At 39.0% G+C, this 27197-nt stretch overlaps 1 protein-coding gene across 6 annotated transcripts in view; it reads right to left on the bottom strand.

Moving 5' to 3' along the window:
• Positions 1-27197, bottom strand: part of NFKB1 (nuclear factor kappa B subunit 1) — a 58708-nt gene that overhangs the window by 11290 nt on the left and 20221 nt on the right. For 4 of the 6 annotated variants that reach the window (XM_053940938.1, XM_053940935.1, XM_053940933.1 and 1 more), the window contains exons 5-15: positions 24980-25078; positions 17792-17940; positions 16130-16293; positions 15184-15342; positions 13483-13587; positions 11542-11633; positions 10811-10949; positions 8252-8374; positions 7249-7335; positions 6185-6382; positions 2651-2792 (exon numbers count right to left, since the gene is read on the bottom strand). In XM_053940938.1, coding sequence (XP_053796913.1) covers positions 2651-2792; positions 6185-6382; positions 7249-7335; positions 8252-8374; positions 10811-10949; positions 11542-11633; positions 13483-13587; positions 15184-15342; positions 16130-16293; positions 17792-17940; positions 24980-25078 — 1457 coding nt within the window. The remainder of the gene's footprint in view (positions 1-2650; positions 2793-6184; positions 6383-7248; positions 7336-8251; positions 8375-10810; positions 10950-11541; positions 11634-13482; positions 13588-15183; positions 15343-16129; positions 16294-17791; positions 17941-24979; positions 25079-27197) is intronic. The other 2 variants (XM_053940939.1, XM_053940937.1) reach the window with 1 other exon arrangement.

Here is a 27197-nt window from a genome sequence, read left to right as displayed (position 1 = left end):
CGTTTTCAAACAGAAAAATGACTAAGGACTCAGGCCCAGTGACTAACAACCACAGGATATGCAACAGTGGCCAGAGACATCATGCCAAAAAAGCACCTGTTTTGAGACATGAGTGACTGCATAGCAAGTCACTTTACTTCTACTGGGTTAATGCAATGGCCCTTCCTGTGCTCTTCTCCAAAGGCAGGTCCCCCACCACCAGCAAGTGGCTGGACACAACATGACACCAGGAAAAAGCAGGTTGTGAATCCATCACCCCTGTCCCACAGAGCTCCATCTGCCTTGCTACCTTAGGACTTCATTTGAAAATCATGCCCTTTGAAACATACCCTGCCAAGCCCTTTGTTGGCAGATGCTGGCCAACTTCTAGACTCATATTTTAGCAAGTTGCTGCTGACACAAAATATCAGCACAGGACATGTGGTGTGTCTGTTAGGGCACTCCAGAAACACCTGAACAGTCTCAGATTTACACTTTTGTCAGAAAAATAAAAAGGAAGTTCCATGCCATTCAGGGCAAGGAGTCATCCTGAAATTGAGACAGAGAGCAGTCAAAAGCAGAACATATTTTAAAAAACAGGAAAAGATAATTCACAAACCAAACTCATCCTTAAAGGGCATTTTTTACTGATTCTATATACTGCTACTGGAAGTATCATGGCACCTTCCCTCCTTCAAGTCCTCTATGCTGTACAGTCACACCATTATGGGAAAAGTGCTCTTCTCTGCTCAGGTGCTTTTTATTATGCTCTGTATCATGCTGACATTTTATTTCCAAATCTCACTACAGAAACACATTTGTTCTTCTACTGCTTTTAGTTCTCATTTCAGCAGCAAGTATTTTAATCTTACCGTACCATTATATGTGATGCTGCTGACTAGACCACAAAAGGTCAGTTCAATTTCTTAAACATTCTTACATGAAAAAATGCATTTAAGCACCAGTGTAGAGCCATCCGATATCTGCAGAGCAGTGATACTGATATAAATACAGTCACAGCCAGTGTTACAGAATGTCCACTGTAAATGTACACTAATCACAGGTTTCTGGGTTCTCTCTCAAAGCCATATATTGCTGACAGCAAAGTTTTTTGAAAGGCTTAAGCAAAAACTTTCTAGTTGCTATATAATTTTAATGATTAAAGTGAAAACCAGAGCAATTTATTAATTAATTTTGACCTTTTTCTTCTCCCCGAAGAGAGCTGGAAGACAATCACCAAAGCTTCGCTTTGTTAAAAAGTTATGAAGTAATACAGATGTGTATTATGCTCACAGAATAAATTCATCTCAGGAGAAAGGGAATGTGAACTTGAGCCTCACATACTTGCAGGTACTTCTTGATCCAGCAAGAAAACAACTATTTATTATAATTCTAAAAAGTATTTTAACTTAGTTAAAATGTCCTGCAAGTCCAAATCTGAGAAGCACCTTTTTGGTATTTAAATGCAGGGCCTAGTTGCTCAATACTCCTCTAACTCCCCCCTTTCTTTTTTTAAACACAGAAGCTGTACTGTCCATAGAGCTTACAGATTTTGTTTTTAGCTCCCACCTCCATCATATTCCTGCTTATCTCAAAGCAGACAGTAGGTTTCCAGTTGGAAAGCAAAGCTTGTAAAGTAGCTCTCTCTCAGATTACAGTCCTCTGTCTGTAATCTGAGGTCCATTTTCAGTGAAAATGGAGTGAAAGTGGTAACCTTTCTCAGAGTAATTGAACAGTGGGATACAGGTCTTGGTCACTTGAAATTTTCCTTCTAGCTAGACACCTTGAGGCTTATCTGGCTTCTACTGTTCAAAACACTACAATTTAAGGAAATGTAGGTGATTGCACAGGGCCTGCCAGCTAAAAAGTGAGGATGTGATAGTTTCACTTGCTTATGCAAGAGATTATCTCTGTTCAGAGCCCTTCTGCTGAATTTAGTTTTAAATAACTACCAATCATTAGTTCTTCACAGTACTTCACTCTGAGTTCCACAGATTCTGCATGGCTGTAACAAAATGGATTTCCACTCCAGCTCATATTATGGAAAGACTGACATGCAAATATTAGCAGCCAAGTCTGCCACAAACATCTGTGCAATCCCTTGGAGGACAACCAACAGTACAGTACAGATGTAAGCAAGAGCAAAATAATGTCCTCTGGAAAGAACTTGGTGTCAGTGGAAGAAATGCAGTATGGACACTCCAGCTATTGTTTCTACATTTCCTGAAGCACCTGTGTTTCTACATTTACCTGAAGCATCCTATGAAGACTTAAGGATTTGCATGGAATAAAAAGCAGGGCACTCTCCTTAGGCACCAAGCTGAGGATCCCCATACACCGTGTATCATGATGCAAGCACAGCAATTCACGCTCGGTCAAGATTTTAAGTAAAAAAGGGCAAAGAAACTCAAACTCACAACATGCTCAACATACCCTCAATGACCAGATTATTTTCTGACAGGTACTGGATCAGTGAAGTTTATAGTGTACATGACTTCTTTGCAAATGAAACAAAAGTGTCTAAATCACAGCTGTACCTCTCCCAAGCAGCAGAAAGGAGAAGTGGCACCATCAGTGATTGGCACCCATGAGGGACAGAACAAACTGACTACATCATTCTGCCCTCAAACCAATCGGTTTCAACCCAGCAAGTGCAATGTGGTCAACTCACTTGTCCCCATTATCATCCTGGACAGCAGTGAGATGGCGCTGAGCTGCCAACAGCATCTTCACGTCTCCAGTTACGGCATAATCGAAGAGAGCGTTGCAGTGGCGCCTGGCAAGCTGCATGGCCTTCTCCAGGAACAGAGCATCTGCAACAAAAAGTTCTCTCTTCATCAGCTCAATTGTTTTCCTTGGAACACCATCTACTTTTGACAAGCACTTATGCTGTCACAGAAATACGAAGTGCAGACCACCAAGCATTATTCACTGCTTCACTGAGATGGTTGCTAATTACTTCTGAGAGGTAAGGACTGAGGGAAAAAATGCCTGGGAAGGAAAACTAGATGTATGCTGAGCATTCAGGCAGCAGGAACCCTGAGAACAGTCAAATCTAGAAGCTCCCTCTGGTTTGACTGGTGCTGAATTAACAGCACTGATGTGCAGTTGTGTGTAGTGAGACAAAAGGAGCAGAACTTGGATCTGGAACTTGCAGGTCCAAGTAGTTTTGCCTTGAGGAAGCTGAGGCACGGGAAGCCTAAGCGACCCATCAAATATTGCAGAGAAGCTGAGAGAAAAGCTATGGAATAAATGCAGGGCTTTGCACTCCTTCTCCAACTCAAATCATGCAGTCTAGCTTGCTTTAAAGCAGCAGCACAGAGAGTCTGTTCTTCTGTTTAAAACATTTCACTTTTTACAATGCTTAGTATTTGTATCCTGATTTTAGAATTATAAAATGGACAGCCACTGAGATTTCAAAAAGCAGAAGTTGTCATGGTGGGGCGGCAAAAGGGAGAAATGGCAGAAAAGAAAGTCATTTGCGGAAAAAAGTAACTCTAGCTGCTCTGTCAATACTTTTGTGGTTCTGTATCAGCAAGAAACTAGTGAAAATGAAACAGATGAGCTCTGAAACTACAGCGTCATTCTGTGAAGCAGTATCATCTGAAACCAGCCTGTATTTTAAACAGTTTCATGTTTCTGTAAAACCTTGTAAGGTTGGGAATTACGAAGTTCAAACAAGTACAACAGACTGTGTCATTTAAAGCACACATGGGGAGACAATAGCCAGGATTTCCAGCTACACAAAACCAGGCATTTAGACCGGGTCAGAAGCGTGTCCCTGATGAACACATCACTGCTGTAAGGCAAAGACTTACTCAGCTATCCAGTTATTGTTCTGGCCAGTACAACCCTGTGGCTGCTATACTATATGCCTGGGCTGATGGATTTATATTTGCTATTTACCTCTTAACACCAAATGTGTTATATTCAGGATACATATTCAGGTTAAAGGGTGTTAAGCAATTCAGTCTTTTCTTGTTATACACATTTCCAAAGATCAAAGAAATGGATGTTGAAACTTTGGGTATTCTCAGCTCAGTCAGAGAGAAAGAGAAAGGTTTTCTAACCAGGCGACAGCCTAGGAAACAGCTGGGAAAGAATGTAAATAATTCTCTAATCTATCTCGTTATTCACATTGTTTATAGATATGTTCTGCTGCTGTGCGTCATTCACTGCACACCAATGGTGTGAGATGTTTTCACTCTAAGACCAATGAAATTAGTCTTCTTGATGTTCTCTATATATAGAGCGGTACATTTGAAATGAAGAGAGAGTTCATTTTCTTAACCTTCTGATCTAGAGTTCTCTGTTCCCGTCCTGCTCAACAGCATCAGAAACTCCCTGGTTTTCCATATCAAACACACAGGAAAGATATCCTTCAAAATATTATATGTATCTTTTAGTCTAATAACCAAATGATGTAGCCTGAAGTACCTATTTTATGGAGCCTGTTCTTCTGCAACAATTCTTTGTATAATCTGGAGCTAGAAATTGCCTCCTTTCATGCCATGACAATAGATTTAAAAAGAAAAAGGTCAGCTTCCTGCCTACGATATTAATTGCTTAGCAAACAGGTAAACAATTCAGACCCCCTCCTTCATGACAGCTAAATGGACATTGTTATTTCTTCATATTAGCACAAGATTTTGTTCTCTGAACCAGTCATGTGATTTATCACAACTGAAACTACAAACAGCAGGTTGCTTCAGCACCATCCGTTCTCAGATCACAAGAAGCTACACCTTGGAGGTGTTTACAACTACAAACCATCTCCTGTGCCACTTTGGATTCTCAAGCCACAAGTTTCTAGTGCTGTCAATAGCAAGTGTCAGATGACTGACACACACAAGGGAATGTGCTCTCTCCCTGATCCAGGGAATAACAAAAGTGGTCTAGATCATGTTCCACTTGGTAAAAATCAGAACCAAGACATTCCTTTGTGCTCAATTCCTACCCACTACCATGTCTCTCTAGTCCAGCTACTGTTTTTCTATTTTATGCTAAGCATGATTACTCAAATCCTTTAAAAAAGTGTCCATCAACTGTTTCAAAAAAATAAAAAAAATCCAGGAAATGCACATCTTGCTGTCTGGGAAAGGGTGATTTGTAGTCTTTATATATTCTAGAACTCTGCTGCTAAACCAGTTCTGTTGACTACCCTTGCCTTCCTCCTCCTTTCATTTTGTTCCTTGAAATAAAAAGACAAAACCCCTTACAACAGTATTAAAATGATAAGATAAAAAAGCAGTTCTTTATTAGAAGCTTCCACGTGTGTCCATAGTTAATGGACTATGGGCATACGCAGTAACAGATTTCTACAGTTTTTGTAAGTTTAACAAATTATCCTATCTAACAAACACTGTCCAATTAGGAGAGCAGTTGGTTAGGTAATTTTTCCCCCAGGTACTGCCCCACTGAAGTTGGTCCAGGGCTTCTTTGCTCCACTAGCTGTTATGTCTTCTAAGATTCTAATTGGAAAACAAAATGTTCTTCCTGTAGGTCCTCTACTTGAAAATAAGACTAAACAGTACCTCAGGAGTGTGTTAGAATGTTAGCTTATTACTCTAAAATCTAAGAGAAAGGGTAGGAAAAATACCAGGAATTGTATAACCACATATTAATGGTCTACAAAGCTACAAATATATGAAAAATACATAAAAACCAAAAATTTTTAGGCATTAGTTTGATGTGTAACACTTTGCTACTGCAGTTATTTTACTGTGTATTTGCCAAATATAAACAGGTACCTTTACATTTTAAATTCAAACCAATAATGCTACTTTGCACACAGTTCAACAGTGTTGCAGGGAAGACCTACTGCAAGTCACTGACATCCATTAACTCATCCACTAAAGTCTCTCAAATATCAAAAGCCAAGTCAACTGCTGAGTTATGTTCCCTCTGCCTTCACTGCTTGCAGCTTCCTTCCTCACACAAGTTTATTCAAAGGCAGTGTTAAACATGCCCAGCAGGCAAAGCTGTTGCATCTCCTTGCATGACAAGCAGAAGCTCAAGCGTCCAGTGGCAGTAGAGAGGTGGAAAGTTATCTAGAGAACTAGGTATAGGGACAGACCTTAGATCTTGGGGAATTTTCATGTTGTGAAAACAGCAAGCAGACATTTTTGGAGTTTCCAAACCTTTAATGCTTGCTTTGCAGTACTGCAGTTTGATTTACCCTAAATACATTTACTTGCTCACTTACCCTGCCACCTGCAATCTGCTTCGCTTACTTCCGTTTTACAGGAAAAAACAGAATCCTCCTTTTTGTCATTAACAGCAGACATTCTGCACTCAGTCTTCTCCACGGCTTCCACCTTCACGTCACATTTCATGTCCCATTGGTCATTTTGTTTATCACAGCTCTTTCTGTCTTGTTCAGCTGTGCAATTTGATAGACCTTCTAACAAAAAGTAAAATCATTAAAGTCTAGTACTGTTGTTTTTTTAAATACAAATGATAAAATCAACTAGACAAAACCAAACCCTGAAAAATGAATACAAAAATTTATTTCAATGTAAAAATTAGCACTAAACTCACGAATCATAATATTCCAGATGCCAACACACATGGACAAACACAGTGATATGACTTGCTCTAAAGTGATGTTAGGTCTTTGACAGCCTCTACTTTAGAAATAAACTTTTATATATTACAACAGATTTACTTCTCTTTTCATGGTACAAGAATGTAAGTCTGAAGTACTCACACAAAATCTAGCAGAATTACTCAGACAGATTTTTTTTTTTTTTCCTAACAGCAAATTCATCCCCAAGACTCTGGAAGTATCTATGGAGTAATCAACATGTACATCTGAAATTACCTTCATATTTTAGGAAGCCAAGAGTGTCCTTATTATTAACTTAATCTTTTCCATTGATTTCTCTGGGCTACAGGGTAGTAGTACCAGACTGTGGCAACAAATGAAGATACATTTTCTGTGGTCTAGTCCTTGGGTCATCTGTAATCAGCACATTCAAGCAAGCAAGAGGGCTGTTGCTTGAAACAATACACTGAATACAGAAGCATATGGAGGGGTTTTAGTCATTGCTGCTAAGGACTGCACAGTAAAAAGGAACTACACTTGGAGAGGAAAAAAGAGAAGCAAGGCAGTATAGGCTACACAAACCCCTCTGCTGCCAGAGGTTTGAGAAGAGGCCCTCTCCAGCACGCTTAGCTAGACCTGCCTGATGCTTTGGCTCATACTGTAGAAGAAAATACAGGCCAAACTCAATTCAACTGTTGGAAGAAAGACGTTTATGCTGTTACCATGTTTCATGCCAGCATTGGACTTTGTTGTGCCAGGGAAATGCATCCCTCCAAAAGCAGAGTATCCGTATGAAGGAAAACTGAACCCTAAGGAAAGGAGAAAGATTAAGAATCAATAGAATTACATCCTAAAACAATGAGAACACCATCAAGAACATGAACCTAAAGAACTGAGTTTCTGTTTTCTGCATACCTTCTCCTTTATTTCATCCAATTAATTTTCCAGGCAAAAGGTGAGCTCTCCCCTACCCCTTCAAAAATCCAAAGAAATTCTAAGTGGTTGGATAGTGACACTCTATCCCAACATCCATAACACCACACAAATGTAGCATCGCTATGTCTTTCCTCTAAAACTCAACTGAGACATCACAAGCTGCCTCTGTGCTTTTGAATCTTTGTGATTACAACACATTTGTATTCTGGTGTTATGCTATACACGTGCTGCAAGCAACATATATAGCAATTTGAAAGCTGCTGCTTTATTCCCTGCTCTAAAAAAAGGGTTTTGGTTCAGGTGACATTTGCTGACCTATAGGTTTTTCAGCTGCAAGAACCAAAGCAATGCTCTCACGATCCTGCATATCAGATATACTCTGATTTCAGAGAGAGCACAGTAGAAAATTTACTAAAGAGTATCTCCAATTTTTTAACAGTTCTTTGCACTAACGGTTAATTTGCCAAATTCCACTCGTGGTCCAAGAAACAATTCAGAACCTGTTTAATTTTAGACACCCAAAACGATAGTTAACTGAGCTGTCTCATGAATGTCAGTGCCTCCAAGGCACAATGAAGCTTCCAAAGTGGGAAGGCAAATGGGATGATGAAGTGTTTAGAATAAGGAGATGCTTGACTGAATTGATTAACAGTAGAATAAAGGCAACAGAGTCAGGTCCTAAATGCCTAGTAGACAAAATCCTCTTTACATTTTAAAAATCAGCATAATCATCTGTCCTGCTCTCAAAGTAGAACCCTTTTCCCTCTTTGCCCAAAACTGCTGCCTTACCAGAGCCAGCACCACCACCTGCCCCTCCATACATGCCACCACCTCCGGTGCCACTGCCTCCACCATAGCCATCGGAGAAGTTCGGCATGAGCTTCTGTCGTTTCCTTTGCACTTCTTCTTTATCTGGGATAGTAGGAACAGAGAGAATAGGGAGTCAGTCCTGCTGGTTGCAGGCACAGCACACACAGGATGTGCATACAGAAGGCATCACTACAGTTACTAGTTTATAAAGGACAATGCGGAATGTGATAGAAGAGTCAACTCTCCTCAAGCTCCAAATAGCAGAAAATCTTTGTACGTACTGGAGCAGAGAGAATTCCTCTGAGAACAGGCCAGTGCCAAGTCCTCAGTCAGACCAGCAGCATTGCTTGGGCCTGCTTGGTCTCTTCAGCCATGTCACTGCCTTGTGCTCAGACCCAGGGGGACACATGCAGAGATGTCTCAGGGGGATGAGGGCTTCCTTCAGAAGTGTCTCGTGTACTTAAAGCCCTGGAGAGTAGTGGTCCCAAAATTCTTCTATGTCTAAGCCAAGTAATGAATCAGCACAAGTGCTCCAAACCCCAGACAGGTTGAAGAAAATTTGCCTTTGGGAAATATAAGCACAGTCTCTTCCTCCAAGCAAATCTACTTCAGAAATTGAGCCTTATCAGAGGCTTATCAGACTTTTGAGTTTCAACAGTGCAGAGTACCTGCAGTGCCCTTTCAACTTTTGTTTTAAGGGATGGCAAGAAATGGTGAAAATTATTTACTTAAAATACCAGCCAGTAACAGCCACTAGAACAAAGACAACTTATTTTCAGGCAGGGACATATTACTGTCAAACCATGCTGAGTAGCAGGAGAGAAAAAAAATAGCCTAAACTTATTTTATAATATAAGTACAAAATAAGACTTAGTACCCCTGGAAAACAAAATGCAAACATTTAAAAAGGAATATCCCAATAACTGGGGAAAGTGAAAATGTCATGACAAGAGCTATAAAAATAAGGATACAAACATTACATGGGTTAAAATCCATTAGAACTGTTGAGAAAAGAATGAAATATCATTTGCTTATTAAACCATCTAGTAGTTTTCAACAGCTATATGACAAAAAGAAATATCATGCACAGGCACATCAGTCAGTGCATCAGATGAGACAGCTGAATACATGAGACAGTACACTGACAAAGCCACGTGCATTGTTTCCAGGTACACAGGATGTTTAAGTGTGTATGCATGCACACATCAGGCATACTCACACTGACGAGGAGAGAAAACCCTAGTGAGCAATCTAGTCAGAGAAACACAAAAAATCCACATACATGGGTCTAAGTTTGTGGGAACATTTGCAACAAGGCAAAAATATAGTTCCTAAATGGTAATTTCATGATAAAGTTGTGTAGGGAATCTCAAAATGCACATAATGTTGAATTAATTTTACTCAATTAAGAGGCACATAAAAGAGGTTTGCTTCAAATCTGGTAACTTTGCTCTGCAGATGAACACTTCACTTCCCTTAACACTTGTGCAAGAGGCTCCTGAAATCATTACCAAGAAGAAACCCTCTGGCAACTCTGGAAGCTTTTGTGCATTCATGCTTTGTGCTGTTTTATTCTAACAGTTGTGAAGTAGACTCACTTGGACCACCACCACTCCTTCCTCAGCTGTCCTGAGTCTCTCACCACTAATGCACATTTATTTTAGAGACTTTGACAGGGAATTGATTTCAACACAGCTCTATCTTAGGCACAGAAAACATTCAAGGTTAGAATTCAGTAGTATAACCTGCAGGCAGGTAAACTGCTAAGCAGAAAGATAATACAATGAAACACCAGTTATGACTTGGGCCTCAAGGCATTTCCATATCATCAACATTATTGGTATTTAAAACCATGACTGCCAATGTCATTCCCATCAAACATTTCAAATACAGACCTCAAAGGGCACAGAAATGCTGATTAAACTTCTTTTCACCTATAATTTAGAAAGCAGGTCCAATACTGACTCTTCTACCTCTGCTAAGCAACTAAAATTTTAAACAAGAGATTGAAACAGCACTTTACCTGCTCGCACAAGAAATGTCTTGGGCTTACTAAACTAGTACAGGCAATTGGAATATACAGAAACATCAGTGACATTGGTATGATAGTAAAAGGTGAGAATTGCAAAATATGTGCCTTTTCCACCAGGCACCAAACAGGTTGTGGTTTAGGGTTTCATCTGAAAGTACTGACAGTAAAATCTCTTCAGGTATTATTTGGCAGAAACTCAGAGGAAGAGTGCCATCTACTGTATGGATAGGCATGTGTGCATATAGGGAATCTGCAAGGAACAAGCCTCTCTTGGAAAATACGCATGGATTTACTGCCTACCAGTCCTACAACACCACCGACAAAACCCATTATAAACCTACCACACTGCATATTGACTCTGCCCAAAACAAGGAGGCAAATATATTTTCTAAAAATAATAGCTAAAACAAAAAATTCCTCATTCAACCAGTTCTATCTTATTAAAAACTTTCTGAGAGACCCTACAGTTTCCATTCCCAATCTGTAGAATGGGTTTAATGAGTTACCTTTGATTTCTGGATAGTAGAGAAAAGGCTTTGGTTCGCTCGTTTCTAGGTCAGATTTCCTACGCAGTTGTACAAACACAGATGCCGGCTTTGTGATATTGACATCTCGGTATTTGGGTGTTTTGAACACAATAGCAAACTGTGAAGGAAACAAAGACAAGCATATCTGTCACAGAGCATGGCTTTTGACAACTTGGCTTTTACATTTGCACTATTTTGAAGGCATTGGTTTAGGGCTTGGGAGGCAAAAGTTCAGAGCTAAGGGCTGTTACAACAATAAACTTCCATTTTAGCTTTCAGTTTCACTTCTGAGGTTGACTCCTCAGAAAAAAAAAGCCTTTTGGGAAAGGCAGAACTGCCGTGCTAAGTGCTACCACATCCCATATGTCACTACTGCACTGTTTGTCCCCTTATCCTTTAGCATCTCCTCTGTGGCTTTCTCAGTGTGTTCACAGGAGCTCTCAGAGCTGTTTATATATCCTATACCATTTTACAGGGGGTGCATGTTAAACCAATGGGGCTTTCTCCTAATTTCCTTGCACTGTATTCTTAGTCACCTAACAGATGTCTTTAAAGAACTGTTAAGTTTTTATTATTATTAGGAAGCAACAAACCAAAGAGGAGGTCAACAGAGGATACAGATGCTTTTACATAATTTACAAACTATAATATAAGCCTAGCTTACAGAGATGGGAGAATCATTAACAAAGGACAAATGCTCTGTTACTTACTTGTCTATGTACATCCGTAGGAGAAAAATCTCCAAAGCCTTCCCACATACCACCATTCTCATCCTCTTCATAGAAACGTATTTGAATATCATCTGCAAAGAATGAAAATAACACTCTGGGATGTTTGTGCATTTGTTTAACCTTTGGCTGTTGTTATTTCAAGTAAGTATCAACATGGTTACTTTTTGGCTGGATGAAAATACTACACAATACATCAATTACCTTTATCTGTTTTATGAAAACAGCAGAAGTAATCCATTTTCAACATCAACTTTACATCAGCCTAATCCTAATGACTTCACTGAAGTTGCTATTTACTGAGCTGTAAAAAGAGAACTAGGTTCACATCATCTTCCTATTCTAGGGTTATAAAACATTCCAGAAGAGCCTTATTTGGAACAAACATGTAAGGAGGGGAGAACTTGAAGTGTGAAATGTAGAAACCACCCTCTCTCCTCCAACAGTTTCAGTTCAAAAAACTGTAGCAAAACCTGAAGTGCCACAGTTCAAGTTCCGCTTGCTGCTGGCAGAGCGCCATGGTGGAGCTGCAGCTCAGAGATGTGGGGGGGATCCTTCACCCTCCAAACAGCACAGGCCAGAAACACGGCATTTGGCTTCTGCTCCTCTGAACAAATTTTCTTTCATTATTTTTCTATTTATTTATTTATATTTTCAGGAAAAGCACCTCACTAGTAAATTCCTTCCACAGCACTCCCGTGAGAAAAAGCTAGGAAAAGCCCATTGTCTCTTAGGGTGACTGATGCAGGACAGGCTTCTGTAGCAGACAGACTGCTTCCCCTGGTGCTCCACCTGCTAGTCTCAAGACTGTGAGCCACCACTTCTAGTCCTGCTGTCCTGCATGCTCAAGTTCCTTCAGGCAGGAGGTTTCTGAAGGCAGTGAGGTCAGGGGAAACCCCAGTCTGGCTGAGGGGAAACCCCACCTCAGGGCTTCCACTGAGTCAGACATTTATTTATTTATTTAGTGTGTAAGAGTTATGTTTTATCTCAGTCCTCCCGATGGCAGAGGGTAGATGCACTATTAAAGGAAAATAGATCTTTCAAAGCCCCTAAAAGTCCCCAAAGCTTTCTCTCTTCCCTAAGTGGTAGAAGGGCATTTAAAAGAAAGAGAGATGGAAAAGGACAGCCTGCACCAACAGAAAATGTCACAGTGGTTTTAACAACATGAGCAGGGACTGTTTCCAAATAGATGAGAACAGGGCACCCACTCTACCATGTAATCTACACCAGGCTGTCCCAAGTACTGCCTGTAGCTGAAAAATACAAAGGATCTCCCGCACTCCCATCTTTTTTCTTTTTTACTTAGCCCAAATATAACACACCACATTTAACCATTATCTTCCAATAAAAAAAAACAAAGTATCCTAATCCACACTGCTGAATTCTTACACATTCAAAGCCATGAGCAGAGACTGAAAATGAACCTGTGAGAAGTATCTGTTTACACTGAGTAACCTCTACCATAAGCATATACATAAAAATGAAGTTATTAGCAGCAATGCTGAAGACATTAAGCTCCCATGCCTGGTTAATAGAGAATACTCATACTTACTCTTCACAATCAGGAACTTAATAATAAATCAAAAACTTTAGAATAATTCAGAGCAGGTGTTAGTTAAGAGTCAAACATCACCCAGTACCCACCACCCCCCAAAATTCCAGAACATGCACAAGGGTAGAAACTTGAGAAGAACAAAGACGATCACATGGTCCCTGTGGAGGCAAGAGAAGCTGAATTTGCTTTGCAATAGACTATTTTGATTTATTAAATCTCTGGACTGCTGCCTTGACTTCCAGAAAGGCTGAGTACTTACAAATCCTGCTGCACTATCAGAGTGAGACAACACTGAAGACAGCATGGAAGGCTTTATGCGTACTCCAGATCAACACCCTGGTATACCTTACAATACTCATTACTCTTACCTTTCTGAACTTTGTCACAGAGCAGGTAAATCTCTTCCCCTCCTGTCACACACCCTGCTGTTCTGTCCATTCTTACAATTTTTAGGTTGGATGCATTGGGAGCTTCTATTGAAAGGGAAGATGAAAAAAAATTGCTTAGACTGTAACAGATTTAGACTTCAAAAAACACAACCAAGCACAACACACAGAAATGCAATAGAAAGACAAGCTTCCAATACAACCTACCTGAATTTGTCTGTGATTTTTTAAAACATGAATAAATCAAGGGCTTTTCATACGAAAGACAATTTCATATCTTCAAAGTTATGACTGAACTGTGAACTACAAAATAAGGCCCCAGCCACTGCAGCACAATTGCTGCATTAGCAAGGTAACCCAGCAGTGAACTGCATCCAGCACCCTGCACTAGTACGCATTTTATGACAACAGGGCCGTACAAGAGAATGTCAATTTTTCCTCCCTGCTTTCTGACAAGGTGCCACTCTTGAGAGCTGTTTCCTGTTTTTTGCTATCGACAGTGCTTTGCTTTACACTGTGCCTTACTTGAAAGCATGCCAGTTTTTGGCCAGTGTGTGTACCGGACAGTGATAAAAAAGCCCACCTCCACAGATCTCCATCAACAGACAACTATTGGTCCTCAAGACAGAACTATCATCTGATAAGTGAAAGCAACTGTGACAGGCAAGTTATGCTACCACAAGTTATGTCTGTTCTGCGAAGGCTTGAATGGTGCCAATGAAGTATTCAAAAAAACCCCCAAACAAAACTCAAGAAAAATCTTCTGAAATTAGCAATTAAGAATTCACCTTGGGACATTAGAAACTAGTAACTGACATCTGTGTAGCAACTTACAACAGCAGAAACAAGCATACAAAATGTCACCTTTGTTTGTATCCTTAGTTTAGGACAATATTTTTGACCTAACTACATTTCCCAATTAACAGCAAGGCACAGACTATAGTAGAACAGTTGCATTAGTACCTTTTGATTTAGACTTTGTCCTTAAAAAGCAATAATATAGACATGACTGATGTACAAACAAAAAAAAAGGTACTTTTCCTGAGTCATTACAGAATGACTATCAAGAACATGGGAATCCACAGCCTCAGGAAGGAAAATTCAGGCAGCAGAAAGGGTTCAAGTAAGATGAGTCAGTATAATTTAACAGCATAGGGGAAAACATGAAGTGAAAAAATTCTCTTAGAAAAAGACAAATAGAGGAATGCTCTAAAAAATACTGACAGATCTAAAGGAAATGGTTGCATTATCTTTTAAAATATGGACAAGCAGATGGTCTTCAAAACTGAAAGGTGTCAAATTCTCAACAAAGACAGAAGCAAATTTTTTTTCCTCATATCTTGTCTAACAACCCTTTGTCACAGAAAGCAACTGAAAACTCTTGCAAAATTCAAGCCCTTCTTATGGACATAACAAGAACTTACAAAATCCTCATAATAAAAGTGGCAGGATTAAACATGCTAACAGCAAAATAAAATCTTCCTCTATGGCTTATATCGTCATCTATTAAAACCAGAATCATACTGTATGTACACGGACAGACATGGGGCTAATTATCCATGGGCTACTTGTTTTTCATCAAATACCAGGCAGGCAGGGCTAGATGAGTCTATCTACCTGTCATTTCTGTGTGTACAAAAGCCTGCTCCTAATTTAAAAAGTAATTAAACCAAATATACTTACTGCTGTCATATATTGCATCTGATATAACGGGATCAAGTCTCCGTGTGAAGCTGCCGTTGCTGTCAGGAAGGAAGGCTGTGAACATGAGCCGCACCACGCTGAGATCCATTTCCTTGGTCTGCTGTATGGCTGCCTGGCGGATGATTTCTCTTTCCCGTTCTGGAATTGACAGACAGAGGAATTAACACAAAGGGTAGGACATCCTTAACAAAACAGAGAGAACAAACAAACATCCAAAGGCATGGATAGGGAGGAAATGTCTTCTTTTACATTTAACATCCATTGGGTTTTCCCTTTCTAAGCAGAGTGGAACAGCTATTCAAATTATACTGTGTTCATCTTGCAGTTTGTGCATCAGATCTTACTTAAGTTATATAATTAAAAGACAGAAAATTACTATTTTTTGCTCTCAATTCATAAACGTTGTGAAAAGGATGAAGGCCATCCCTAAGGACACCAGAATACCTGGTGTTAAGAGCAGTGAAAAGACAGCTGGCCCCTTTGTACAGTACCTGAAAGCAATGCAGACCACAGGTTTTACAGCAATATGAGTGAAATGCAGCTGAATGAAAGTGCTCTCAAAAGGAGGTCTCTAAGTTAATTAAGGATATCATGTCTTGCTGCAATAATGCAAAATTACTCTATTTAATAGCTTAATATGCTCTTAAACAGCATAAGAGCAATGGAATACACGTGCAGAGGTTGGTACATGCAGCTGTGGAAGGAAGTTTCTCCATTCTCATGTATGCGTTGACAGCAGACTCCTTTCAGATTCCCTAAAACATGGCAACAATGCACCACCTCTAAAAAGCACATAGACATTGGCTGTTGTCCTACACAAGGTCTTTTTCTAGCTAGGAATCTATGTTTTCAGAAGCTCAGCCTGTTTCTGAAGGACCAAAGACCTTAGAAGACCAATTAAAACCAGGTCATCATGTTCACATACCAGTTAGCTGCCTGTCTTCACATCCTTCTGCCTGCAGATAGCTGAGTTCTGGATGCACCAGGAGTCCTGGGTTGTATCCCTTCTTGCAAGCATCTATCATGCGTGCTTCCAGAGTTTCAAACACTTTCTTCTTCGTGACATGAAGTATTCCAAGATTTGCAAACCTGCCAAATTTTGATTGGGGGAATGCTTTAGGCCAGACCTGCAGCAGGCAGCCTTTCTCTTACCAGACGGAGCTACACAACCCAAGTCTACAGAAGGAGTCCATAGGCTTACTTAGGCACTATTAGTGTTTGAGGGAGAATTTTCCATCAAGAAAAATTCAGTCAAGATCACAAAACGTGTAAAATGTGCACCGTCATATGACAGCAATCATATGGGTGCACTTTCCTATGGCATAAGCAGTAATTTGTCAGGTTTCAGATTTCCACTGGGAAAGCAACTTAGGAAGTGTTGGAAAATCTGGTAGTCACACTTTGTTTGCTGTGTCTTGGCAATGACACTGATATGTCATTCTGTGTGTCTGTTAAGCAGAGCAACTGCTCAGAGTATGCTCCATCTGTTGAAAATGGTTTGGAAAGAAGCTGAAAACAGTGCAGTATTTTACAAATAAAATGTTTTAAGGAAGGCTCTGGTCATTCTGCAAGACACTTTGGGTATCTATTTGAATGAAAATTTCCATACTACAAGGTGCATTTTTGTAAAAATCTGCTGGCACATGGAAAAATCAATTAGATTTGGAAGTATGAAAACAAGACAAGAACTCAATTTTCATGTGGGTCAAGTGAGGACAGGAAAGCTGGTTCTAAACATCTGATGAAAAACAAGACAGGTTAGAAAATGAGCCAAACTTTTCAAGATGAAAAGGAGCATTTGAAATAAAGCTATTTAAATTGTTGTGCGCGGTAAAGTCAGTGCACTGGGCTTGGACATCAAAAGTTACAGTATAAAAGAATCTCTCTCTCCCAACCTTCTCAGCTTTTTAAACTTCATCATCTTCACCAACAAAGACATTCTTGAGATCACAGAATTAAAACTCACAGCCAGCATGAAACCTGATCTAAGCCTCAAAACACGGTTGGGAGCTTCAGCTCCATTTACCAATATAAACAATTATTCCTTCAAATGAAACAAGAACAGGCCAGCTACAATTTCACTACAGTCTTTCTGCTTTAAACTTTAAAAGTTTGACTTATGCAGTATTTTCATGTTTATACTTGTCCTGCATTAATTTCAAATTTACTAATCCTATTTTCTTAATGCTTTCCATTACATTTCTATTGACAGGTTTCAATAAAAGTAAAATATTGATCAAAGAGGTAACAAAATGGTAACACTAATTTTAGTCCCTTCTCTGATCAAAACTCCTTGCATTTTAAAGAATGGACTTTAAACACAAATTTAGACTGCACACCAAGAGATTAAAACTATACAAATTCTAAGTAAAAATTAGTTACTTAAATTTATTTAGCTTGCTTAGGGAAAATTCTAGAAAGGTGAACAAAAACCCCATTAAATTTTCTATTTATGATAAAAAAAAAACAGAGATCAGGGCGCGGAGACGGTCCACAGAGCTGCCTCTTAGGAGTATTTCTGTATTGCTTTTTACAGTCTTGATGCTTCCCCCACAGCTCAGTTTTCCAGAGGAGTTCCCAGACTTACCCTACAACCATGTCCTTGGGTCCTGCGATAACCGTGCACACACCGTCTTCACAGAATTTACCCACCAAGCTGTGAGCGTGTAAGTGGACATATTTCCCATTAGTTACTAACTGGACAATTACTTTTGCAGGTCCAACATAATTGCAGATCTGTAAATAAATATAAAAGGTGTGGGATAGTTTGCTTGCTGTTTTCTAAAAATGGAACAAGTAATGATTCCAGGTGAGTATTTTCTGTCAGTTAAGTACAATCGAATTTACATAGGAGAAATGTATATGCATTTCTTCATGAAATACAAATGGCAAACTAACTGTACCAGATAATCACTTTCTTTTGCAATTAAACTTGACATGCAAATGACAGAAGTACTGAACAAAAAATCTAAAGGAAAGCCTCATCTGTTTCTTAAAACATGAATCCCAATTTTACATTCTGGCCATTTAGTCCACATTGCTGTCCTTAAGTTTCAATCAGTAAACTGAATTCACAATAAACACTGTTACCCATTAAGAAGCATATAGAAAATTGAACTCAAAACCCTGCATTGTTTAGCCCAATTCAGAAAGACTTTAAAAATTACTTTTAAATGTTATGATTGTTATAAAACATTTTAGTCGCATTACAATGACTCCTCAGGTAGAGATTTAGTGAATAAATTAATTAATATTAATAGGCATTTTGTTAGTTCAATGTACTTCATCAACACATATTACTCAGTCCACTAAATATCTCCCTTAAGTGTACACAAGGATATGTAATGAAGTCCCACCAAGGATTTTGCTGGACGAGACCTATGATAAACTGCTTTCTTTGCATGTGCTTTCTTTCATATACTTAACTCTCAAAGCCTACAAAGCTTTTTTTCCCCTTGCCACAGTTTCTAATCACCATACATTTTTAACAGCCTTTAATAAAAACAATGCCTCAAAAACACATCTAAAATTACTAAGAACATACCATACTGGTAAGTTATTTGCTTTACATATATTATTTAGAACTTTATTTTCTTTCCTCACTCCAAGGCAGTAATACTCCAAGGCTGTTATGGCTTATGCACCACTTTCAAATTATGCTGAACATAAAATTACCTCACTTTTTAAAAAGCAAACATTACTTTCCCTTCCAATTCACTTAACTAACCCTTTTATCAATGTTGGGCTTTTCCCCCTCCTCCTCTAATTTTTCTTCTAATTTGCCTTGGGCCAAGTTCTTTGTATTACAGCAGCTTATAGATCTAATCAACCAAGGTATTAAAGGATCACGATAAACATTAAAGTGATGAATCAGTGATGAACTGAATATTTAAGGTTATATTGTCGATAAAATGCTGATAGTGAGGGATTGCCTTGATTTCACCACATTACTGAGTCCTGCTAGCTTCCTTCACTCCAGTTAACCCCTCTCTTGAACCCATTCCATCACAACTGAAACACTTTGCATATGCACAATGCGTGCCCTCCCTGCCTTCCTATTCACTGCTGAAAGCAAAAAAAAAAAAAAAAATCTCAACTATGAAAAAGTTGTTCCAGGAGGAGCAGGTGTGCAAAAGCCCTCTCATTACCCACTCCTGCTAGGTAACTGCATAATACTGCAGTAATGTGCATTTTACAAGTGGCAATTTCTAAAATTCAAGACAGAGGGCTGATGCTTCCCTCCTGTTTCCACATTAAAATCTGGACTGAAACAGTACAGAGATGCAGGATAATCACTGCTGGACTATTTCTGTCATTTACCAGCAGGGAGAAAATTCTTATGTACCTTTCTCAAAGTCATCTGAAAATAAAAACAACTGCATTTGGTGCTACCGTATGTCACCACCACTGCTACAATTAATTTTTCAAAAAGGTAGCTTTAAAAAAATTATTTTCATTTTACCCTTCATTCAATAAGCCTTTCCCTACTACAAAGCTCCCAGCACATCTGTAGTGCTATATTCACTATGAGTAACATTGATGTTCTGGTGTCACATCAGAAAAGTTCAAGACAATCCTTCATCAGCTGTAGAAACCACAGTGACACTGGAGGCAGGGCTGCTGCACGTCAAGGACTTTCCAGCCTCTGAAAGCACAGATTACAATCCGCCCTGTTACTCAGCTCAGCATGATCTTTGTAGTCTCTCCCTCTCAGGGGAAAAACAAAAGGGCTCCTAAAACGTAATACCTTATGTAGGTCATAAGGCAAGAAAGGACTATTTTTGTCATCCAGTCTGATGTCCTATACTGCAAAGGGGACAGAATGTCTCTGAACGTCTTCTACCCTTATTTCTTGTAGACAGACTTTCCTAATTGATTTTGAGTCATTTGGGGTAACTTGGTGCCCAGGAAAATAGTCTGAGTGGTTAAATATCCTTATGTGCCATAAATTAAGTCTGAAATAAGTTTTCAATGTCCTTGAATCATGCCACAATTTCAGAATAATTTTAAATTAATTCTGGCACTAAGGTATACAAGCAACTATCAGCTTTTGCGCAGGAACTTAAGAAACACTGTCAAAGGCCTGAAAAGGTAGAAGGTGTGTTACAGTGCTGAATAGGGATTATGGTTTTGACACAAAAACACACTCAGCATTAAGAGGAGATAGCATGTGGATGCTGTATGGCTCAAAATCTGAGCTGTGATCCAAAAAACAGATACTGAACTTCAAATTAAAGGTGAGGGGAAAAAAGAAAAGAAGTTCCTGGGCAGAGTATAGCTGTAATACTTGATTACATCCTGTACCTGAAGCAGCACTCAATTGATCTGATAAAGTTAAAAGGCTGCAGGCTTACATTTATCTGCTCTTTCTGTTTGAGAGATTTTTCTGAAAGATTAAAAGGACCTTGTGAACTCAAAATTGAGTCAATTTCAAAACAAGAGAAGAAAGTTTTTTCAGTTATTTCATGTCCTCCTGCAATCCAGATCCCAGCCAATTTTTATTGGTTCCAAAACTTTACAAAAACTTTATAAGAACATTTTCATACTTCTAAGATGTTTTTTCCAGTTACTCTTACGAGCAAGAAATGAAACCAAGTGGTCAACAACAGGATAAAATGATGGAAAAGACCATGTCAAACCTACAATGCCAGCATTACAAAATCACCTATTTCTCTTTCCAGTGCCTTTGTTAGAGCAACTGCAGCCCCAGCCCTGCCTGTCCTTCAGAGTATGACTACTGCTGTCCTCAATAGGCATGTACAAGAAGTGTTCCAAAGATGAGGCATCACTCACTCCTTATAAACAGTCTGTTTTCACAGAGCAGTATCTCTCTTTTTTTCGGTTGCTAATTAAAGACAAAATATTTCAGATGTGGTATCAATCGTGTAGGTAACTTAGTACTTGATAGATTTTAGAAAAACAATGTCAGGTAATTTAAACCAATGGGAGCTGAAGATCTGATCCTCTGACTGTGAGGTCACTCTGATGGCAAAAATACGGAGCTAAGTGCTCTGCTTTACAAGCCCATCTGAAGAGATTCTGTGCCTCCTATTCAGCTAAATCAGCCTTATCAGTAAAAAGCTCAAATCACTGAATTCTATTCAGTAGATTTTTAAGAGGGGTAAATATTTATACCAAAAAGTCTGCTTATTCTTGTCTCATGTTTTTTCCTTAATTTAGCTGTTAGGTGATTTTTTTGACTCGTCATCAGCAATCTGTACCACTTTACATTTAATTCCTATTGGAGGCGGGGGGAAAAGCAAATAAATATGCTCCTTTTGTCACCAAGGCTCATCAGCAAAGTAATTTTCCATAAATTCTTCTCCTGAACTCGAAGTAAATGTGCTGAAATCCCTGATTTTGAGAAAAACTTTTATCTCCAAACTGAGGTATTATTTGGGATAGCCCCAGGACACGACTGGCTGGGCAGTTCTGTTGGTGTGCCTGGGTTCAGGGCTGCCTAACTGGTGTGCAGCTTCAATTCACAAGCCAAAGTGCTCCATGCCCAAACTCTTGTGCAGAGAAATGGTGCTCTTTAGCTCAGGCACACCTCTGAACTTCGGGCTGAAGCTCATTTACATCCAGCTCATAAAGAACACTGAACTAGAGACTGCAGCCACCCACGTAGATTTGCCCCCAAGGAGGTGAAAATTCAGGACATTTCTTTCACTCTGCTGTTTTCAGCAAGTTCTTGTCACACCTAAAACTGGATCAAGCACTTCAGTGTAAAACATGGATCTGCCCACACTAAGAGCAGTATGCAAGATCAGGACACACATGATAAACGTGTAAGGCGAGTGGAAATTTTCTGCATGAGTTTTATCACATTTTTTCAAATATATAAAACCCAAGCAAATTATAAATAAAAAAAAATTAGAGAGTTAAGCATGCTGGTGATAATATTAGACTTTGCTGGTTTATCCTTTCTTTTTATACTACTGATTGCTTTTTCCCCTGGACAAAAAAGTAATGATGAATAAGCAGTTCAGCACCTTTGATTTCAACTGTTCTAGACAGTAAAATTTTCAAGCATTGTGTTACTTACACTAAGTGCATGAAAATGAAATTTAAATGAAGAATTTTAGGTTGTAATCATTAAACATAACTTCATTGTAATATATTTGTTATCTACAACTTTTCTGCTCTCCATAATGACATGCAAAGTTATAAAGAATCCTCTGAATATGCAAGATGTTTCCGACATATTCTGATTACTCTTAGCAAAGACAGGGCTAAACAAAGGAACACAATTCCACAAATCATTAAGATAAATTAATCCCATTTTTAACTTTATAGAAAAATACACACTGTAATCTAGATTACATTAGTCAGGGCTGTTCCATTAAACAAGGCATTTTACACCAATTCCACCTTGCTGGCCAGTGCAGGTTTGTTCCAAGTGTAAAGACTGGCACTGCAGAACTGCCACATTAATTCCTGACCTACACTATCTACTAATATACTATACAGAGAGAGGTTAAACATGTAATTAAATACCAAAATACCTTGCTTAGAGACATAGCAAAGTCTTTAAAACTCCAGCCTTTATGTGAGAGATATTACTTGATGTGTTCCAGCTTAGTTAAGAAAAAAGGGTGAAATTGAACAGCCCACATTATGCAAGAGGTTACATCCCATAAATGTGTTTTCTTTTGGCCTCCAATCCATCATCCTATGAAAACAGAATAGGGAGACTGCAATCATTTTTTGTACACTGAGGATGTCTATTTTCAGGACATCCCATGGTAGCTACTAGTAAATTTTGAGAGAGTTGGCCAAATTCTCACAAAGTAGATCCCAATGTGAGCTGCACTGACCACGCTATGGCCAAGAGTTTAAAGATCTGTCACAAAACCTCCTTTATTATAGTACAGCCAAAGCTCATACTACTGTCCTTTCACTGTATTGTGATCAACTAATGTAGGTTTTATAGTGAAAACACCGGCATAAGAATAAAAAAAAAAAAAAAAACCAACACAAAAAAATAAAAAACTAACCAAAACAAAAAACTCCAACACAACAAAAAATTGCAATTTTCAATTGTGCTCCACTCAGTCACAACGAAGTGAGCACATTCTGACAAAACACAGAAAAGACTTACAGGAAAAGGTGTGAAACACTTCTGTCTTTACTGGCACCACTTGAATCAAGAACAGGCACTAACAAGCAATGGCCTTGAGGAATTTACTTGTGTTCCCTTGCCAGCCTCTCCCAGCAGGTGTTGCCATGTGGGGATTTGTACTAGGAAAAAAACCCAGATGCACACAGTGGGATGGGAGGGAAGGGAAGGGATATGTGTGTGTGTGTGTAAGCTCTAGATGAAATTAAAAAGTGATGATCAATGAAATTAGAAGGTTTGATGGAAAGCCAAAGAACATTCTGCTTTCTAATTTACTCAAGGAAAAATTCCATTTCCTGTATAACTCCTTGTCATGCTATTGTGGGATCTACCACACCTTTATAAATTATCACTTGTATTATTATCATTACAGATTGGATCGGAATCCAAAGATCTGCCTCAACTGAAGTAAATGATTTTATATCTGAACATTCCAGTGAAATTTCATTCATTGGTTCATCAATACTGTCAAAATAGGAAAGAAAAAAGCAAGTAGATCATTTGCCTGGGCTAGTAATTTTTCCTCAGAGTTTTGCAAGGCTATATGAAATGAGCTTTCCCAGCTTCTTCTCAATTCACAAGACTATCAGCCTTGGCTACCTCAGCCAGTGCTGATTATTTTCCATTATGTTATGCTTATACTGGTTCATTAGGAGATGCAGCTGTTCCAAACTCCAGCCTTTCCCAAGAACTGTGGATGAACTACGTACACTGAGGAGAACAACCAGGAGTGGCACACACCAAGGCAGAGGTTTACTGCTTGCCACTCTTCCCTCCCCTTCTTTCCCCGTAAAGGAGTAAGAGAGCACCAGAGTGAGAATACATTAGGAAATAACACCAGAATTAGAACACATAAACCCTGCTCCTCATGAGAATTTGTAGTGCAGCTGTTCAAAGATGTAATGCAATAAGACCAAGGCTTGCATTTAAGTTAAAAAGAATACTGAAAAGACACAGTGTAACTTTTCCACACTTCCACAGGAAAAAAAAAAAAATTGCTGAAAGAAACATAGGCAAAGACAGTTCTCCAGTCCCAGAATGATTAATCACTTTTCTAATCTTCATACAGTGCCTCTACAGAACATTTCTTTGATTAACATATTTGAATTATTTTTCCTGGGGGGGAAAAAAACCCACAAAAAAGTTCAGTGAACACCTGAACACTGTTCCTATAAAAATGAAAAGTTCAACGTTTACTTTAAAGGAATTAAGTTCCTAAGAATGGAATACACTAGAGATATTGAATAAGGAGTAACATGAACAGAAAAAAAGAGAAAACTTAGTATATAGAATCCTAGAGTGAAGTGGAGTAACTAAGCAAACTGAAGCTTTGCAATGGAAATGAAGCAACTGAGCAGCTCAACCCTTGCTAAAACTGCACCTTAAGGAAGAGCTCCATTAGTCTGCATAATAGTAGTGAGGTAGTAGGTGCAGTAAGTTACTGCTCAACTGCTGGCAGATAAAAATGGTGCCAAAACAAACCCACACATCTTAGGACAACTTTATTTTCAACATCAAATGTGAACATTGCGGTTGAAATGTAGTCTGTCTTGAGCAACTTCATACAAATTTATGTTGCTATGCAATAAGGCCCTATACACATACAGAGGATGACACTTGCATTGACTTCACAGAATTAATGCTTTCTGTCCTTACTTTGACCTGAGGGTATGATTTTTTGTTCTTTTCACTAGAGGCACCAGGAAGTCCACCGTGTGAAGGCCCTTCACATATGTATCGGAAACGAAATCCCCTCTGTGGAATAAAGGAAAAGAAACTTGAAAGCTGTACAGAAACAGAACCAAAAGAGAAACAGCACACACAAAGATGAACACAAACACCCACAAACAAGACTGACCCAAATGGAAAAGTTACAATTGTTCATCCATGGAAACACTGAGTGCTGGTTAACAAAGCATCACTGAACTGCAGCCCTAGAGAACCTGTGATATTTTCACTTTAACACACAGCAGCATCCTCAACTTTTTCTTTCAGTTAAGTGAAGATATTTTGAAACAGAGAACTATTTATACTCTTAAAATAGGATAAAAATTCACATGTAGAGAATGCAAGAGCAGATACTCTCTCCCAAGATTGCTATTAGGTAGACAAAATTGAAACAAATAAAAAGGAAGTCCAAAGCACCATAAAGGAAAGTACAGGGATGAAACAGAAACACTTCTTCCTTCCGGGAAAAACATATGAAAGCTGTATCTCTGTGTGAAATCCAGAAACAGGACAAAAGCTTCAGGGGACTCTGGCTGGTTTTCATCTCAGCTACATAAATAGACATCTGAATATACTTTAGAGAACTGCAGGATATTGAAAACCAGTCCAGAGCACAGCTCTCCATCGACTCCACTGATGAACACCCCCTTTATTTTACATGACAATTAATAAAGCATGGAAGGTCCAACTCTTAAGCAAAGGTGTCTGTCTGTCTAACTCTAATTAATACTCTAACAATATATTTCATGTGGTCCTCAGTTCTGCTTTCAGATCTACTCTCCAGTCCTGCAATTTCTGGCAAAATCCCCATCTTATATAGGCTCCCAGTGTCCAAATAGCACCAGTTAGTGTTGTGGCCTTTTCCAAAAATCATTTAGCTTCTTTCTAGTAGTAGACAACTCTGAATTTGAAGTCTGTATTAGCTGAAAGTGAAAAACATGTCTTAAAATTACTCCATAAGCAGAAGCTTCAATACCTATCTCACTAAAACCTTTTCAGGCTAAGAACTTGTTTACCAAGCAAATGTAAACTTTTATGACTTTTATTCAGACCTCACCAATTGCCTTCCAAAGGTGAGCTGAGTGACCCAGAGTACTGTGCATAATGTGCCCAGCTATGATGAGCTTGAACTCAAGTTGATCAAAAGGCAAAGCAACCCCTGCAAAAGGCAAATCACCCTCTGCAGTCAGGACACATCACTCTGCTGATGCATCACCCTCATCACCCTGCCATAAGCCCCTGCCTAGCTTGCCACATGGGTACTCCCCGAGAGGAGCCACCTGCAGAGAAGTCACACATGGAAACAATGGTTTTTCCTTATGGACTGTGCACTGCAGGCTCCACTATGCAAAGACATGGCCTGATTAGGGATTAACTTAAAATAATGAGGAAGATGCAGCATATTCTTCCAAGAGTTCACAGTACACTGCTGTTTCACTTGGTGCTGTGATGAAGAGCCCTATTCCTGTAGGGATGCTCCAGCACAAAAATGTCTTCGGTGTGTGATTGAAACCAATGCTCTCCACTGCCTCCTGCCAGGAAGACTGGATTGCAGTATGCTTCTGCAGCAGATCAAGAGGAGGATGGGACAGCTTTTAGCTGCTGTTTTCCTCTGTTTACTGAACAGCTCCATAAGGTAGTATTTTATGCAATTCACTGGGACAGACAGGAAAGGCACCTCCATACGTTATTAGCTTCAGGAGGAATCCTTGCAATTGCTAGTGCCATCAGCCAAAGGGGAACAATACCCAGGCACACTTCAGGGCAGTCTTTACCCAGCAATTACTTTGTACATCTAACTAACCAGTGCATTGAAATGACTTCTTTGCTGTCAGAGGAGCATAGGTCAGCATTTGCTACATAACAGAAAAAAAGCTTCATTTGAGTATTTATCTTCATTTTTCTTTGATTATTCAAAACAGACAACTATAACAAAAAGAATCTCAAAGGACAACTGCATTTCTTTACAACAACAAAACACAAGTCAGAAGTTCATGAAACTTGGGAATTAAGTGTTTTTATTTTTAACTTCTTGTATTTCAAAAACTATGAAACAAATCCTAAAAATCTTCCATGTTTCATCTAGTAGTTTATGTTTCCAAATACTGGGGTACTGTAACAGTCACTTCTAAGATGAAGAGTCTAT

The sequence above is a fragment of the Vidua chalybeata genome, chromosome 4 (genome assembly GCF_026979565.1).
Source record: "Vidua chalybeata isolate OUT-0048 chromosome 4, bVidCha1 merged haplotype, whole genome shotgun sequence".
In the NCBI taxonomy this organism is placed as follows: Eukaryota; Metazoa; Chordata; class Aves; order Passeriformes; family Viduidae; genus Vidua; species Vidua chalybeata.
The sequence above is the reverse complement of the archived record's forward strand: the minus strand, read 5'-3'. Positions and strand labels throughout refer to the sequence as shown.